Source organism: Vanacampus margaritifer, chromosome 7, assembly GCF_051991255.1.
Source record: "Vanacampus margaritifer isolate UIUO_Vmar chromosome 7, RoL_Vmar_1.0, whole genome shotgun sequence".
Lineage (NCBI taxonomy): Eukaryota > Metazoa > Chordata > Actinopteri > Syngnathiformes > Syngnathidae > Vanacampus > Vanacampus margaritifer.
Genome location: NC_135438.1, coordinates 61,283 through 76,019, shown reverse-complemented (window position 1 = coordinate 76,019; position 14,737 = coordinate 61,283). Strand labels below are relative to the sequence as shown.

General features: G+C 53.2%; 3 protein-coding genes across 7 annotated transcripts; 1 reads left to right on the top strand and 2 right to left on the bottom strand.

Annotated features, from left to right (window-relative positions):
- Positions 1-117: 117 nt before the first annotated feature.
- Positions 118-5,724, top strand: dzank1 (double zinc ribbon and ankyrin repeat domains 1). 5 transcript variants are annotated; one of them, XM_077570950.1, is made up of 20 exons: positions 118-257; positions 434-644; positions 763-884; positions 1,407-1,533; positions 1,729-1,795; positions 2,374-2,431; positions 2,814-2,884; positions 3,116-3,217; positions 3,312-3,395; positions 3,485-3,577; positions 3,698-3,839; positions 3,906-4,009; positions 4,081-4,116; positions 4,237-4,288; positions 4,348-4,379; positions 4,448-4,531; positions 4,601-4,728; positions 5,157-5,231; positions 5,334-5,498; positions 5,574-5,724. In XM_077570950.1, exons 3-19 carry the CDS (start codon positions 776-778, stop codon positions 5,467-5,469), a joined length of 1,500 nt encoding a protein of 499 aa, XP_077427076.1. In that variant the 5' UTR covers positions 118-257; positions 434-644; positions 763-775; the 3' UTR covers positions 5,470-5,498; positions 5,574-5,724. The 5 variants fall into 5 exon arrangements, with proteins under 5 accessions (XP_077427076.1, XP_077427075.1, XP_077427073.1 ...); XM_077570949.1 differs by having other exon boundaries at positions 4,081-4,161; XM_077570947.1 differs by having other exon boundaries at positions 2,377-2,431; positions 4,081-4,288.
- On the bottom strand, positions 5,531-10,912 carry kat14 (lysine acetyltransferase 14). Its single transcript, XM_077570945.1, has 10 exons — positions 10,660-10,912; positions 9,724-9,845; positions 9,465-9,586; positions 9,223-9,398; positions 8,729-9,157; positions 7,853-8,382; positions 7,646-7,779; positions 6,456-6,631; positions 6,198-6,388; positions 5,531-5,798 (listed from the first exon to the last, which is right to left on the bottom strand). Exons 1-10 carry the CDS (start codon positions 10,910-10,912, stop codon positions 5,625-5,627), a joined length of 2,307 nt encoding a protein of 768 aa, XP_077427071.1. The 3' UTR covers positions 5,531-5,624.
- Positions 10,913-10,922: 10 nt separating this feature from the next.
- On the bottom strand, positions 10,923-12,909 carry pet117 (PET117 cytochrome c oxidase chaperone). Its single transcript, XM_077570953.1, has 2 exons — positions 12,623-12,909; positions 10,923-11,069 (listed from the first exon to the last, which is right to left on the bottom strand). Exons 1-2 carry the CDS (start codon positions 12,716-12,718, stop codon positions 10,932-10,934), a joined length of 234 nt encoding a protein of 77 aa, XP_077427079.1. The 5' UTR covers positions 12,719-12,909; the 3' UTR covers positions 10,923-10,931.
- Positions 12,910-14,737: the final 1,828 nt, after the last annotated feature.

The following is a 14,737-nucleotide window of genomic DNA, read 5'->3' as shown; positions in this document are numbered from 1 at the left end:
CTACGAGTGCAGTGAGTGAGGAAGGCAACTCGTTCCATTCCGCGGCGCTGGCTCGCCGGAGCGAAAAATGAAGCCACCGGCGGCCATCTTGCGTTGCCACTTGCTAAGTGTGCCTAACTTGGATGGCCTACATTGATTTCTCCGCGGCGTGTTCACGTACTTTTCTGTCTCCACGGCGAGAATGACGCTGTTTGTGGCGTAGCCTACGCTGGTAACGTGAAGTTTGGGGAAGCACTGCGTGCCCATTTTATCGCTACGTGAGTATCAGAAGTATCAACAATTCAAATCAAAGCAAAGCCCAATTGGACAGTTTTCAGTACTGCCAAATTTCCACGGTCCTGAGATAACACAGTCTGAATGGTGGATGCAAACAATAGCAGTCAAGTAAAGTTGTTTGTTTGAGAGACTCTCATCAAGTCATGACTCCAACCAGGGATCGTGTTTTCAACCAAAATCCAAATCGAAGCTGTCGGAGCGGTGGCAACGCAAAATGGCTGCTTTCCGCCTTCAACCAATCGCGAGTGCGTGCGTGCAAAACGTAACAGAAACGAGGAGGGCGGCCGGAGCAACCGTTGCCGTGGTGACGCACACACAACACACAACACACGCTCGCTTACGCTCCTCAAGTATCAACTTGACTCCAAGTAAGTTTTTTTTCCAACTCTATAATCAATGAAAAGGAGGATTACAAACATTACTGGTTTTCATGAACTGTGCATTGGACTTTGACGTCATCATTGTGTTGATTGGTTTGATTGACAGCTCAGACACGATCATGGCAGCGGGGGCGGTGGCGGCGCCGCGAATTATTCCCATCATGCAACGGGACAAGATGACGTCAAAGAACCACATTGAGACCAGCACGCTTGTCTGCATTCAGTCGGGTACGTGACGGTGACAAAAGTGCCGCACTGATCCAAAATCGTAACTTCCACGTGTTCCAGTTCAACTGTGCAATTTCATTCTACCCTTTTTAAGCTGTAAACCTTGAAGAGTTCCCCAAAATGTAAAAAAAAAGGCTTTCGCATAGCGATGTTCCATAGCACTTTTTTTTTCTCTACACATCTTTACTCAACTCTTACTCAATACTGATACCAAATACTTTGAGTACTTTGGATACACGAGATTCCCAAATATATCCCAAATGTCTCATTTTCCCTTAAGATGGCTGAAAGTAATGGCTATTTTCTATTCTTCTCATTTGTCGTTCTTGATGGTAAAACGGCCAGTATCGGCCGCCTTGGTGAGTATCGATACCTTGGCGTCATATGCCACTCGCCAAACTTCACGGCCAGCATAAAGTTGAGATGCTCACGTTGAGCGAGCTGACGACGGTTTTGGAGCGGACGCCGACGTGGTGGTCAAATCAATGACGTCATCGCGTTGATGCATGCGTGTGCGCGCAGACACGACCGACGCGTGGCTTTTCTACACGCTGGACGGCTCCAAGCCGGGAAGCAGCGGGCGCCGCTACCTTTCGCCTTTCCTGCTGCCGAGCGGCCGAGTGTGCGTCCGGGCCCTGGCCGCCACCAGGTAACGTCATGATGTCACTTCCTGCCTACTCCACTTCAATCGCTCGCCCGGCAACAAAAACAAATTATTATTGGCCGATGGGCTTGTTGAGACTTGGTGTTGTTTCCGCGCGATTGCAAAAGTCATGTTGCTAACTGGAAGTTGAGTTGAACGCTTCAAACTTGACCGCTCGCTCGCATCACTTCCTGTCAACAGCGACGGCCGCCAGAGCGCCACCGTCACTAAAGTCTTCGTCGTCCGGGAGGCGGAGCCTTTGCAGCAGGTAATCAATGGATCAATCAATCGGCAGAGCCGGGCGCTTGCGTCTCCCGCCGTTGACGACGCCCACCTTTCCGCCAGAGCACAATGTCGCAAAGCCTCAGATGAAAACGCGACGCTTTGTGAGTACAGACGTTTGCATTTTTGCGAGGCTTGGCGACTTGCCGAAAATGCGACGAAAGTGGGCGTCGTCAATGCAGTGCCCAGTTGTGCAAATGCAGTAAAAAGAGCGCAGAGTGCAGTTTGAGGCGTTAGGGTTAGGGTTAGGGTTAGGGTTAGACTCCGCCCACACGGATTTGGCACCTGGAAGCGCCTACGTGTCTTTCTTTGTTGTTAAAGGATTAGCAGGAGGCACAAATGAAAAAAAAACGATGTGAGCTGGAGACACTTTCAAAAGAAAGTAGAGGCCCAAAAAACCGATTTTTGGCAGGCTGTCTTCGGAAGTCACCCTTCATACATGAGGCCCCTGGGGCCTGTGGGCGGAGTCAAACGTTGAAGCCCACCCGACGTGGCGGCACGCCTCGGCCTGCACTCGTGCGACTTGTGCAAATGAGCCGTCAAGTTGCGTTCTGTCACGTCCAGCAGGCCAGTCCGGGAGAAAGTTTGCACGAGGACGAGACGACGTCACGCTGGCCTCAAGGTTGACATTTTTCACCACTTTTTCTGCACGCAATCGCCTTTGTATTGAAATGGCTGCCGTTGCTAATGCTAACTGGCTAGCTTAGTGGTTGCAAACATTTAGTGATCGCGATATCCAACACTGTCGTTCATCATTCCTGACGTTACATAAAATGATGATGAATCGATTATGAAAATCATGACGAGTTGCAGCCTTTCAAAATAGAGTGCTGCCATCTGGTGGCTGACAGGGGAATGACACTCAAAACAAAACAGATTGGGTGACCCTTACGCATATGGGGGGGGGGGGGGGGGGGGGGGGGGGTAACCCTACAAGAGGAACGTTTGTCACGTTAGCATAGCCCAACTTGCCTAAGGCTCTTTTCTTCTTCTTTGTTGTTCAGGCCCGAAGGTGACGGGCAGCGAGCGGCCCCTACCGGGTACTCGCGTGGCTCCACCCGCTGGCGTTTCCCAGGTAACAAACACACGTTCACAAATTCTGAAACACACACGTGTGTTCACGCAACCAGATTCGCTACCACGCGCGCGCACGTGTGTGTGTAATGTTTGTCAGCTGGACAATTTTCTGCAGCACTTCACTTGCCTCCTTGCCTGCACGCAGCAAACGCCCTGTTGGTGACGGGCAGGTAATGCAACCAAATGCCAAACGTGATGTCACACTCATGCGCTTTTGTGTGTGCGTTAGCTGGCGAGTTGTGTATGGTGCGACGCTCAACTTCCAGTCGACGCTCACGTGTGTTCCAGTGGCCACGCCCCCATTCGCCAGCAGCTCCGACCCCACCTGCAGGTACACACCCTCTCACACACAAACAGCTGCCCAAGCACATAAACACAAACACGTACACGCACACACCTTGAATTGTGTGTTTGTTGTGTGTCAGGCTCAAGTTTTGTGTGTGTGTTGCGAACGAGGGAACCCGGCTGACCTGTCAAACTGTTTGACGTGCGACACTGGCCTACACGCGGTAACACAACTCACATGTCAACAAAATGTGCGCGTGTTAAACGTGTGCGTGTTGTGGAGTTGGAGGTGAAGAGCGCCCCTTGTGTCCAGGAGGACTCATCACACAAGAGAAACGTTTCCTGCTCCACGTGTCAACGGCCAAACCGCGTCCACGCCCGTTACTGCGACTGGTGCGGTGCAAAGGTCAGCGTACACACACAAATTTGTGTTGTGGTGTTTGTGCGCCACATGCGGCCAGGTGCGGGTCGTGCGGCGCCTGCGTGGCCCACTTCCTGCCGTGACGCCAGCGCATCAACTTCCCAGGTCGTGAAAGGTCCCACAGGGGTCAGCTTCCCCGATTCGGCGTTGGCGCAGGCCGCCGCCCCCGCCGAGTGCCACACGCAGACACGGGGAGGGTCCGCCGATGGAGCGCGGCCGCCGCTCACCGCCGTCAGCCCGGGAAGAGGTCAGAGCGCTGGAGGGCGATGATGTAAGATGATGATGATGTCATGGTTGGGGGCGTGTCCATCAGGTTACTGGAGGCAACAGCTGGATCACGTGTGCGCTCACCTGAGGAGTTTTGCCCAGAACGACGCCCCCTTCAGGACGCTGCTGGGAGAGCCTCGCCTGGGCCGCGTACGCTCATCTGCGCCGGTGACGGACAGGAAGTGAGTGTGCGCCCACTTCCTTTCTCCTCCTTCCCTCAGATGACCTCCGCCGTGCTTGAGGACGACGCTCAGCAGGTCAGCCTGACCCTCGGCTTTGTCCGACAGCCAGTCGGGCAGAACGTGAGCTTCAAAGTTCATCCGGGCCAACGCGCGTGGACGGCCGCGGCCTTGACTTGCCTTCCTTTTGCCTCTCAGGTCGCCGGCGAAGCCGCGCACAAGAAGGCGGCCTCGGTGACGGCTCGTCAAGGTCGGTGACCTTGTTAGCCATTTGTCGTTAGCGTCGCTGATTTGGTTTTGATTTGACAGGAAGTGGAAGCAGAGCAGGCGGTGGTGAGATGGTGAGACTCGCACGCATGCTCGCTGACTTCGGGCCCCTCCCCCTTTCTCAAATTTCCGGTGTCACCAGGCGAGGGACGTCCAGCTGCTCCAGGAATTAGGCCCGGGTCCCAGTCGCGCTCGCGTTAGCGTCGTCCAGAGGCTCCTGGATCAGGTGAGGAGTACCGGCCAATCGGGCGCCTCCCTCGCCGCCTGCCAACAACCGCCCGTCCTCGTCCCCCAGGGGGCGGACCCGGACTGCTGCGCCGGCGACGGACGTCCCGCCGCGGTCATCGCCACCGTCAACGGGCACCACGCCGTCCTTCCGCTTCTACTGCAAAGCGGCGCCGACGTCGACCGACAATCTGGCCCGTAAGATGGCGCCGTCGCAATGTTAGCGTTAGCATACGGGAAGGTCGGCGGTAAAACGGTTCCCGTTAGTCGCTAGTTACGTCACGGAAATGTCTTGTGTGTTATTTCTGATTTGAAGACAAGAAAATGATCACATGCTGGGATTTGGGTTTTTCCAGTGCAAATGAAGGGCCATCTAGTGGCGAATGTTGATAGTACAACTTTCAAGTACACAATTGAAGCCCGGTGGCATTTGTGGAGGGTTCGACAGAAGTGGCCCGTGAATAGCAAAAATAATAAACATTTATTATCCAAGCAAAATTGGTTTCTGGAATAAAAAAAAAAAGTTTCCGTAGCCTCCTTGTCAAAGATATGGAAGAAAAGTTCAAACCGCTTTCCACGTTAGCATAGGTGCGAACATGCATGTGCTCTGCCCCCCCCCCCGTCAGAATGAAGAACACGGCGCTGCACGAGGCCGCCGCGCTCGGACCTCAAGGTCTGGACTGCGCTCGTGTTCTCCTCAGGTAACTTTTGCTCGTTTTAGGGATGGAAACTTTTCCTTTGTTTGGCAAGAAAATGGCCGCCGTGCAAAAGGTCCCGGTGACGTTTGCCTTTTTGCCTTCCAGCTGTAACGCCGGCACCACAATTCGGAACAGAGACGGCCTGACGGCCTACGACGTGGCCGCCGCCGCAGGATGCGCCGCCATGATGCTGGATGATGACTCCGCCTCTCTGGAAGGGGCGGAGCTTGCACACAGCTAGCCTCTACAAACTAACTCTCCTCGTACGATGTGAGCTGCACACGAGCCAAGAGGGGAAAAAATGTGCTTGAGCATTTATTGACTTTTTATTGTCTCTCATGAGAGGAAGTTGACGGACGCGGAGGACGCGGAGGACGCGGAGGACGCGGAGGACGGTCAGCGTCGCAATCGCAGGAAGAAGGCGTGTCGACACTCGGCGCTGTCCAGCGCGTAGTACTTGTCGTAAAAGTCCAGGATGTACTCCTCGGCCTGGAAGCCGAACTTCTGGTACAGCAACATGGCCGGGTTGCTGGCCGACACGTGCAGCGTCACGTCCTTGCCCATGCACGTCTCAAAGACAAAAACAAAAACAAAACGTGTCCACAAGGCTCAAAACTCAACATCAGCTTGCTTTATTTGATTCTAATTTAAAAATATATTAAATATCAATAATCAGAAAGATTTTTTGGGGGGTGCAGCACTTTTGCCAATTTGAGGAGCAAATTTCCCCCCAAAAATGTTTGCAGGCTAATTTCAGGGAATTGAAGCAAAACTTTTTATTAAAAGATGACAACATCCCAAATCGATTTTCTTTTTTTCTTAAATTGACAGAAATGATCAGTAAAAAAAAAAAAAAAAGGATTTGAGGTGCAACCCGAAATCAAATGCAAATCAATGATCACATTTGAGGATCGCATTTGAGGAGCGCATTTGCGACGCTTCCCTCATGCACGATGCGCGCTCGCTCACCTGTATGAGGTGGTAGATCATGAAGGTCCCGATGCCCGCCCGCCGCCACTCGGGATGGACCAGCAGGAAGGAGACGTACGCTTCGTTGTACTTGACGTCGGGCACCATGAAGCCGAAGCCCACCACCACCTTCTTGTAGAGCGCCACCACGCTGAAGTCGGGGTACTGCAGGCACTCCGACAGGTCCACTCCTGAGGGGGCGGAGTCAGGCGCAAAGCTCACGCACATGCGGGCCCGTGGCGGCGGCGGCGGCGCTACCTGGCCAGAAGCCGTGGCGACACATGGCGTTGACCGAGGGGATGTGATTAGGCCGCACGTAGCAGTAGTCCAGGGGGGCGTCGGCCTCCGGGCTCCAGCCGGGCTCCTTCCGGTGGGCGTGCGCCCGGATCTCCGCCAGCAGACGCATCTTCAGGGGACGGCTCTCGTAGTCGCGCCTGGCACGTGACCCAAACAAAAGCACGTCTTCAAGCCACACCTTCCCGTCGCGACTCACGCGAGCAAATTGTGGCAAGTCATGAAAAAGGCCAAAGATGGTCGTTTCCATCAAGTCCCACCAACAGCAGCCCAATTGCAAGGTCACTGAGGCGAGTGTCAGTGGCGCCCCCCAGTGGACAGAATTGGCAACAACAGTTGAGGTCGGACCGGCTGCTTGCGCTCGCGTCTGCGTTCATTGCACATTTGCAACAAATCAGCGGCTCCGTTTTTGCGTCCGCGTCCACTCGCAACTTTTGCAAGTTTAGCAACATTTGCAAGTTTAGCAACATTTGTTTCTTGGTGCCGGCCCGCGCGTTCCTCATCTTCATTTTTTTCTCACATCATCATCTGTGACGTGATTTTAATCTTGAAAATTAGCCGCACTTAGCAAAGTGGGCACATTTGCATTGTCAATTGTTGATTCAAGTGCATTGGCCCGTTTCAAATTCGATCCAAATGTCTCCGAACATTGCGCACGTTTTGTTGCAGTTGTTGAGTGAGAATGACAAGAAACGTCCGCCGGTTTCTCAATGAAGACAAATGACGACGCGAGTCCTGAATGGAAATGAAAACGCTGCACTCCAACGTGCAGTTAAAAGAAATGGCTCAAAATATTTGATCTGAATTTGGAGGCCTCTTGGCTGCGTGCGCGTCTTTGCCATCTTGGCGGCTTCACTAGCGTAGCGCCGGTTCAGCCTTGCTAACACCACATGAGCGAACTCTGATAACAGCTGAGCCCGTCCAACACTGTGATGTCATTTTTGGTGGGCAGCAAATGCCCCCCAACCCTAAAAAAAAAACAACCTCTGAGATGGAATTTGTCGCTTGATGGCGATTTCCTAAAGACGAAATCCATCCGAAGCGAAGGCCGCGTTCGGGCTAGCGGTCGACAACATTTTGAACTGGACTTTTCTGCTGTGAAGTGTCTCAGCCAATCAGAGAGCTGGGCTCAAATCAGCTGAGCTTCTTTGTACCTGATGTAAGGTTTGAGGAGGCGGGACGTGTACGGGCTCTTGATGCTTTGCTCCGAGGCGCCGTCGGCTCCCGTCAGGCGGCAGCAGAAAGAAACCAGAGGCGAGGGCGAGCCGCGACCGGCCCAACCTTTCACCTGCGGAAAGCCACGCCCACGTCAAGCTCACGCACCCACCTGCCCGTTGGCGCTTCCCGTCAGGCCGCCTTACCTGGAAGCGGTCCAAGACGCGCAGATCCGGGCTACCGGCGCCGCGGCGATCACCGGCCGCCTCCCGGCCCGCCGGCTGTGAGGCGTAGACTCCGCCCACCAGGCTGAGCGCGCGGTCGATGTCCAGCAGGGGAAGCCCTTGCTGCCGCTTGGCCTGCCGCACCATCAGTTTGCGGCGGAGGCGGCGGGCCTGCGGCGTGACGGCCAGCGCCAGCGGGCACGCGTCCAGGCGGCGCCGCAGCATCCGCTCCTCGTACGGGCCGACGTGGGCGTAGCGGGCAAGGGGAGGGGCCCCGTGGCTCTTGTCGCAGCGGGCCGCCCTTTTCCGCTCCAGAATGTCGCGGGCGGCGGAGAGACGCCGGCCCGCCGCTTCTTCAAAGTCGCCCTGGCGTGCGTCCTCGTCCTCGCTGTCCACCTCCCGCTTAATGTGGGCCGGCAGCAAGCGCAGTTTCTTGCGCGCGGAGGCGGCGGGGGGAGGGGCATACTCCATCCCGGGGTCGATCATGGCGTCCGCCTCCATCTCCTCGTCATCTGCAGCGCACAAAAAGACGAGTCGACGAGGGATGCGAGTGTTGGAATGCCGCAAACGACGCCGATGTGCGAACCGGAAGTCGGTGGCGTCGACCCCATTTGCGATGTTGATCAAGTCCACACCATGACAAGATCCGGCAAACAAGGTCAAAGTTGAAAAAGGAAAAGGCACGACCCGGTCGTCGCCACCGCTTGAAGCAGGCCGCCCACTTCTGAGGATGTGCGAACGCCGGTGGCGCCGAGCGGCGAGTTAGAAGCCGCCGCCGCCGCCGCCATATTCCTTCCTCCGTCATGCCACAGCAGCAACCACACCAACGTTAGCGTGGCGCGAACGGCAGCGACTTACCGTGAAAAAGCGCCTGTGGCGGCATGGCGTCCGGGATGAGGTCGGCCTCCGACAGCAGGCTGGGCGTGGCCGAGTGGGAGGCCGGCGTCCCGGGGGCCGAGAAGTCGGGCGAGGGTGACGGCGAAGGGCTGGTCAGCGGCGTCCTGTCGGAAGAGCTGAGGGAGGAGAAATCCACCACCTCGCCTTTTTCCAGTTGCGAGTCCGCCTGGCGCCGGGCGGCCCCGGCGCCGCCCGCTTTGGCAGGGGCGGAGGCGCGCTCGGCAAAGCCCGCCTCCTTCTGGGCCCGCCGGATGTCTTTGGCCTCCTGCGTCCGCGAGCGTTTCTCCTTCAGCTGCATGGCCGTCTCCACCGTGTTCCTGCCGGCGCCGCCGCGCTTCCGCAGACCTTCCACCGCAACGCTGGGCTCCGCCGCCGATTTGCAGGCCGAGCCTGCCGCACGTTGTCAGATGAAAGCCGAGGTTATAAAAGTAGCGCGGCGGGGCGGGCGGGCTCACCTTTCAGCTTGGCGGCGGCAGCTTTGTGGGCGTGGCCGCGCAGGACGGGAGGTCGGTTGTGAACCAGCTTCCACCATCCCGGTTCGCCGAACTCCTGCGCCCCCGAGCGGAAGAAGGCGGGACTCCCCACCGACAGGCAGCCCGCCACCGTGCTCCACCAGGTGGACGTCTTTTTCCTGCCGGGGCGGCGAAAGCGCGTCAGACCCGGACCGCGCCAAGACGGCGAGACGAGCGCAAGTCACCTCGAACCCAGGAGGAAGTTCCAGTGGCGGCCGATGAAGGCGCAGATGTCCTCCTTCCAGCGGAAGTAGCCTTGGCGTCCGCTGCCCTCCAGAGACAGATTGTACATGGCCAGCATGACCACCTGCCACACAGCAACTGCCGTCAGCCGGCGGCCGGCCCACGTCGCCAACGGCGTCGCCAACGGCGTCGCCAACGGCGTCGCCAACGGCGTCGCCAACGGCGGCGCCAACGGCGGCGCCCACGTCGCGGCGGTACGACCTGCTGCCAGGTGAGCCGCATCCTCTCGAAGGTCTCCTTGCCGTCCTCGGAGCAGTCGCGGCACACGAACTTGAAGAAGTTGTCGCCTTTCAGGTAGCTGGGCTGGTTGCCGTGGAGACGAGCTAACGACAGCAGCTTACGTTAGCATTTGTCATCCTTGTTTCAATCAGCAACAAGACAGTCGAGATCGTCGCAAAAAACGTCAACAAACACCAACAGCGAGCCTCGCGCTGCCTCAAAAGCCAAGAAGGAAAAATAGGTTGAAAGAGGAGAAGAAATCAAAATCAAAACTTGAGAAGAAGCCGCGCCTCGACGCCGTCACGGATCCGTTCGGATTTCCTTTGCATTCACAGGAGATCAATTGGATTCAATATTGATCAACATACGTACAAGAATTGACGTTCCATAAATATCAAGGACACGATAAAAACGCCACACGCGTTCGATTCCAAATGACATTATGCACTCAAAGGTCAAATGATTTTGTTTTCAGCGAGTATGAGATGGAAATGCGAGTTTGGGAATTGCTTTTAATATCAATGTAAAAGATCCTGTGCAATACGTAATAATCATGTCTGGTAAATGTAAGAAAATACTTTGAAAAAACGGACATTTTCAAGAAAACAGCAAGCAAAGTCTATTTTCTCATCAATTGATGGGATAAAAAAAGCATAATAAAAGGAACAATGTCCGTTTTTTTGAATGAATATCGAGCAAATCCATTTGATGTTGATTCATCGATTTTTTTATTTTTTATTAAGTCACAAGTTAACTTGAATGAGGAGTTTTATTCCACTCAAGGCGACTCGTTTTCACGCAGGCTTTTTCCAGATGACAAACTTGAAAAGACGGCGGCGGGCGCCGCCGAATTGCACACCGACGACAGGCGAGCAAGCGGTAAAGTGCGAAGAAGAGGAAGAGTAGGAAGAGTCCTACCTGCGGGGATCCACTTGTGGCATCGCTCGCAGTAGAAGGCCAAGTGGTTGCAGGCCCACACGGCGTCGGCGTCCTCGGCCAGGTCGCTGGCGAGCGAGTCGCCGCTGTGGTCGTGCGACAGGTCCAGCGAGCCCCGCTCCTCCGACTCCACGATCAGAAGCGTCTCGCCCTCCACCTCGCCCTCCTCCAGGCCCTCGGAGGCCGACGTGCACGCCACCTCGTCCTCTGCGCCGCCGCCGCCGCCGCCGTCCATCGCCTCGCTAAGATGGAGGTCAGTGCTCGGCCTCCTGCTGCCGCCGCCGCTCCTCTTCCAGGAGAGCGCCCAACTTCCTGTTCTCCTCCAGACGCCGCACGTTCTCCTTCTTGCGCTCAACCCGCTCCAAATCTCTCAGGACGCCCTGGTGAAGACGCTGCGCACACGCACACACGCCGCCGGTCAGGTCACAAATCCCTTCGCGTCACTTCTCCCCCACAGCACCGACGTTTTGGCTCATCCCAGATGACTTTGGGCCATGGATTGGATTCCAAGCATTTGCCAGCGAGCTTCAGCACTTCATTGGCGGACGCTCTGCATCCCAAAACTCGAACCCTCTTGCGTACTTTGCACTTTGATTGCTTGCCATGTGCATTCAAATCATTCCTTTGTCAATTCCAGGCAAACAATCTCAGTCCAAGTTAGCACACTAGCTACAAACTAGCATGTTTACTACAACACAACGTTGTTGACTCGTCACTTATTCTCGTACGCTTTGACTACAATTTCAACTGTTGGGCTACTAAGAAAGGAAAGTAGAGACGGAAGATTTGGAGAAATCTTTTAACAATCAATCTTGCAATAATAATACTTATATGAATCCAAACGGTCACTTTGTTAGACTTTGTCGGTTGGAAATCTTTTGGATTTATCTTTGCAATCCTCTCCTGTGTTAGTTGACATTCCGTGCACGGCCCACAAGGTGGCGCACAATATCTCATCATGTGAATACAAGCGACACTATCCGTTTCCACTGGTAATTGTCATCAAGAAAATTCTAATTTTTCTAATAATAATAATTAAAAAAAAAAAATCTAATGTGGTTGACCTCCAAAATGGGAGTGGTACGGAAATAGGACTCATTCTAAGCGGGAGTCGGACGGGAGTGGGAGTCGTTCTGTTTTCAGCGGGAGTACGTGAAAGCACCACAATTCAAGAAAAAATCTTCTTATTCATGCGCTGAATAATAATAACATTCTATTGCGTTCAGTCGATGAAAGCAGGTGAATATGTAGAGAAAGTGTGCATGAAATACACAAATGGAGAAAGTCGGCCAAATTGAGTTCGCAAATAAAAGGTAGACTTTTTCTTTCTTTCTTTCTTTCTTTCGCAGCAACACTAACAACATTCAGCAATGGCATCTTCAAGGTAATATGAGAGGATAGACATGGATGGGATTTAAAAGAGAAAAATGCTCTGTTTGTTTTTTAATTTGGCGGACAAACATCTCTATGCACCGCTTGAAAAAAAAAGTATTGATAACTTCAGAGACCTGTTTTTAATTGTATTTGTCCATTTGTTGGCATGTTGTCACGTGACACTGCAAATCACATTTTGCTGTTCAAAAAAACTTACAAAAGAAATGTAAAATACAAGAAGAAATGAAGAAAATACCAAATATTCAAACTCAAATGATGACTAATAGCCTAATAAACTGAATGCTTAAAAATAATCAAATACAAAACGGAAGACTGGTTTGATTGACGTGAGCTTGTCTCTGTCGTGCACTCTTTGGAAAATCTCTCTCGTTTGTTTGAAAGTACGAAATAGACAAACGTTCGTCCGTGCTTCCATCCTTCCGCGCATTCATCCCTGCCTGACCTGCTCGGTCTCCCCCGCCTAGCTTAGCTCGCAGCCAGCCTGGCCGCGCTAAAGGCAGTCTTTGTTCCCGTGGCTCGGTTCAGCTGGGTTGGGTCTGGTTGCGCTCACCTGTCTGTCCCAGGTCTGCTTGAGGTGGACCGCAGCCACGGTGCTCACAGTTACAAACAAAGAAAGTCCCAGAACCGCTTTAGAGGTCGCAGACATCCCGTTAGCATTAGCTTGCGTTGCGGCTTCTTCTTCTTCGCTTTTCACATGCGGTTGCCAGGTCGGTTTGCTGGAGCACTACCGCCACCTTCCGTTCCAACTTTGGAACAGACTGATCTTGGATCCATGCTAATCATTATCATAAAAATCCCGCTAATGTCCGAACATGATCCGTTCTATCATGCCCGTACTAAACTAGCATCCCTCAGTCAGCAACCTTTTCCTAAACGACAGCAGATTCATGCGACGGGTTTGATATCATGTTACTGATTTCTCTCAGACAAACACACAGACAAAAAATACCGATATGCATCACTCAGTTTCTTTTCCAGTGTTTACATGTTCAAAGGACCACTTCTACAGCATTCATAGAAAATGACAATGTCCCATCAGGTGAACAATTTTTTAGAAGAAGAAAAAAAGTGGTCCTTGAAGGCTACCTGCAACGCAGCCTCCCTCGACCAACGTGAACGTTGGCGACACTCGGTCTAAAAATGCCTTCCACACTGCGCATGCGCCGCAGACTCCGCGTGCTGGCTGCACTCCTCACATGCATGCGCAAATTGACTCGAGTTGCGTGTATTTGATTTCAAGCATCGTTTTTGTGTTTGTTGTTAACGCTCCAGCACGTTGGTTTGCTTGCTCTGTCATTCTTTTATTAGTGAAGATACATTTTGCAGCTCAGGCTTCAGGTGAAAATAAAAGCGACTCAGCTGAGCTGCCTGGACTTTGTGATGGCTTGAATTCAAACTGCATTGAAAGGCGCTCGCTCCCTTAACCCAGGGGTGGGCAAGTTGGGTCCTAGAGAGCCGCAGTCCTGCATGTTGTCGGTGTCTCCTGCCTCCAACCCGGCTGTTTCAAATCATCAGCTCATTTCGTTCTGCAGGAGTCTCTCAGCTTTTGGAGGAGGGAGACATCAAAAACATGCTGGACTGCGGCTCTCTCGGACCCAACTTGCCCACCCCTGCCTTAACCTGTTCTTGTACGAGCCTTCCCAAATTTGAGTTGAAAGTGAGGCGGTGTTCTTTGGATGTCGTTAACCGCCCTTTGCTTTCTCCAGTGCCTTCGGGACCGCATGGGCCTGGAGGACTTCCGCTTGAGCTGGTCCAACACGAGACAAAGATTGTGATTGATTGGCCGCAAAGCAAAAGTGCACTTGTAGATTGCAAATGGCGGGAGGCGATACTGCTCAGGCAAGTTGTTTTGTGGAAAACACGACTTCAACTTTATATTTTTATGCAGGATCGTGAGTGGTCGGCGGCAACAATGAATACACAGACACTTGATATGCTTTGCTAGAATAACCGTGTCTTTTATTCCCCGCAAACAGCAATCAACATTTGTACTGTGCTAGGATAATCGTACGTTTTATCCCGCGCAAACAGTAATCAACACCTGCGCTATGCTACAATGATTATCCCTTTCATTCCCCGCAAACAGCAACAGTCACAACTCGATTTGCTAGAATTGACCTTTTATTCCCCGCAAACAGAAATACTCACAACTTGCTTTGCTAGAGTGATTGTACCTTTTATTCCCCGCAAACGACAATCAATACACTACAACGTTAAGCAGCATAATATGATGATCATCAGCGCTTACCTTGACACGAGACCGGAGAGCCGACGGTCCGGGTAGAACGAGCTGCAAAAGGGCCGGGCGATCGTACGTGTTCCGCAACTAACCATGTGCCGCTCCGTCTTTTAATTAGTTAGCGTGGGAAAGCGGGCTAGCCAAGCCCTTTCTCAGACACTTTCGAATGCATGTTTTGCAAAGCAGGGCAAATTGTAGTATAAACAAGGAAGAGTTCCCAGGCTGATCCCGCCCTTTATTTACAAATTGTTGGGCACCTGGATTCACACAACAGTTCAGGACAACAACGTATCCTTATATGAGAGGTGACATGAGGACATATCAAAGCATGTTTTTTTCCCCTTCACACGTCCTTGTCAAAACCTGAAGGAGCCCGAATCGTACAGATGGACGAAGCAACTGCTGCCAAACACGGGACGTCCACGC

What these genes read in the sequence shown, in the direction of transcription:
- kat14 (XM_077570945.1), bottom strand. Translation starts at nt 10,912, where the DNA reads ATGGACGGCGGCGGCGGCGGCGGCGCAGAGGACGAGGTGGCGTGCACG. An exon ending in TGCCGCCGCCAAGCTGAAAG is followed by an intron (nt 9,158 to 9,222) that starts GTGAGCCCGCCC and finishes AACGTGCGGCAG; the next exon opens with GCTCGGCCTGCAAATCGGCG. An exon ending in TCGCCACGGCTTCTGGCCAG is followed by an intron (nt 6,389 to 6,455) that starts GTAGCGCCGCCG and finishes CCGCCCCCTCAG; the next exon opens with GAGTGGACCTGTCGGAGTGC.
- pet117 (XM_077570953.1), bottom strand. Translation starts at nt 12,718, where the DNA reads ATGTCTGCGACCTCTAAAGCGGTTCTGGGACTTTCTTTGTTTGTAACT. An exon ending in AGCAGACCTGGGACAGACAG is followed by an intron (nt 11,070 to 12,622) that starts GTGAGCGCAACC and finishes GCGTGTGCGCAG; the next exon opens with CGTCTTCACCAGGGCGTCCT.
- dzank1 (XM_077570946.1), top strand. Translation starts at nt 776, where the DNA reads ATGGCAGCGGGGGCGGTGGCGGCGCCGCGAATTATTCCCATCATGCAA. An exon ending in GCTTGTCTGCATTCAGTCGG is followed by an intron (nt 885 to 1,406) that starts GTACGTGACGGT and finishes GTGTGCGCGCAG; the next exon opens with ACACGACCGACGCGTGGCTT. An exon ending in CTCGGTGACGGCTCGTCAAG is followed by an intron (nt 4,289 to 4,347) that starts GTCGGTGACCTT and finishes TTGATTTGACAG; the next exon opens with GAAGTGGAAGCAGAGCAGGC.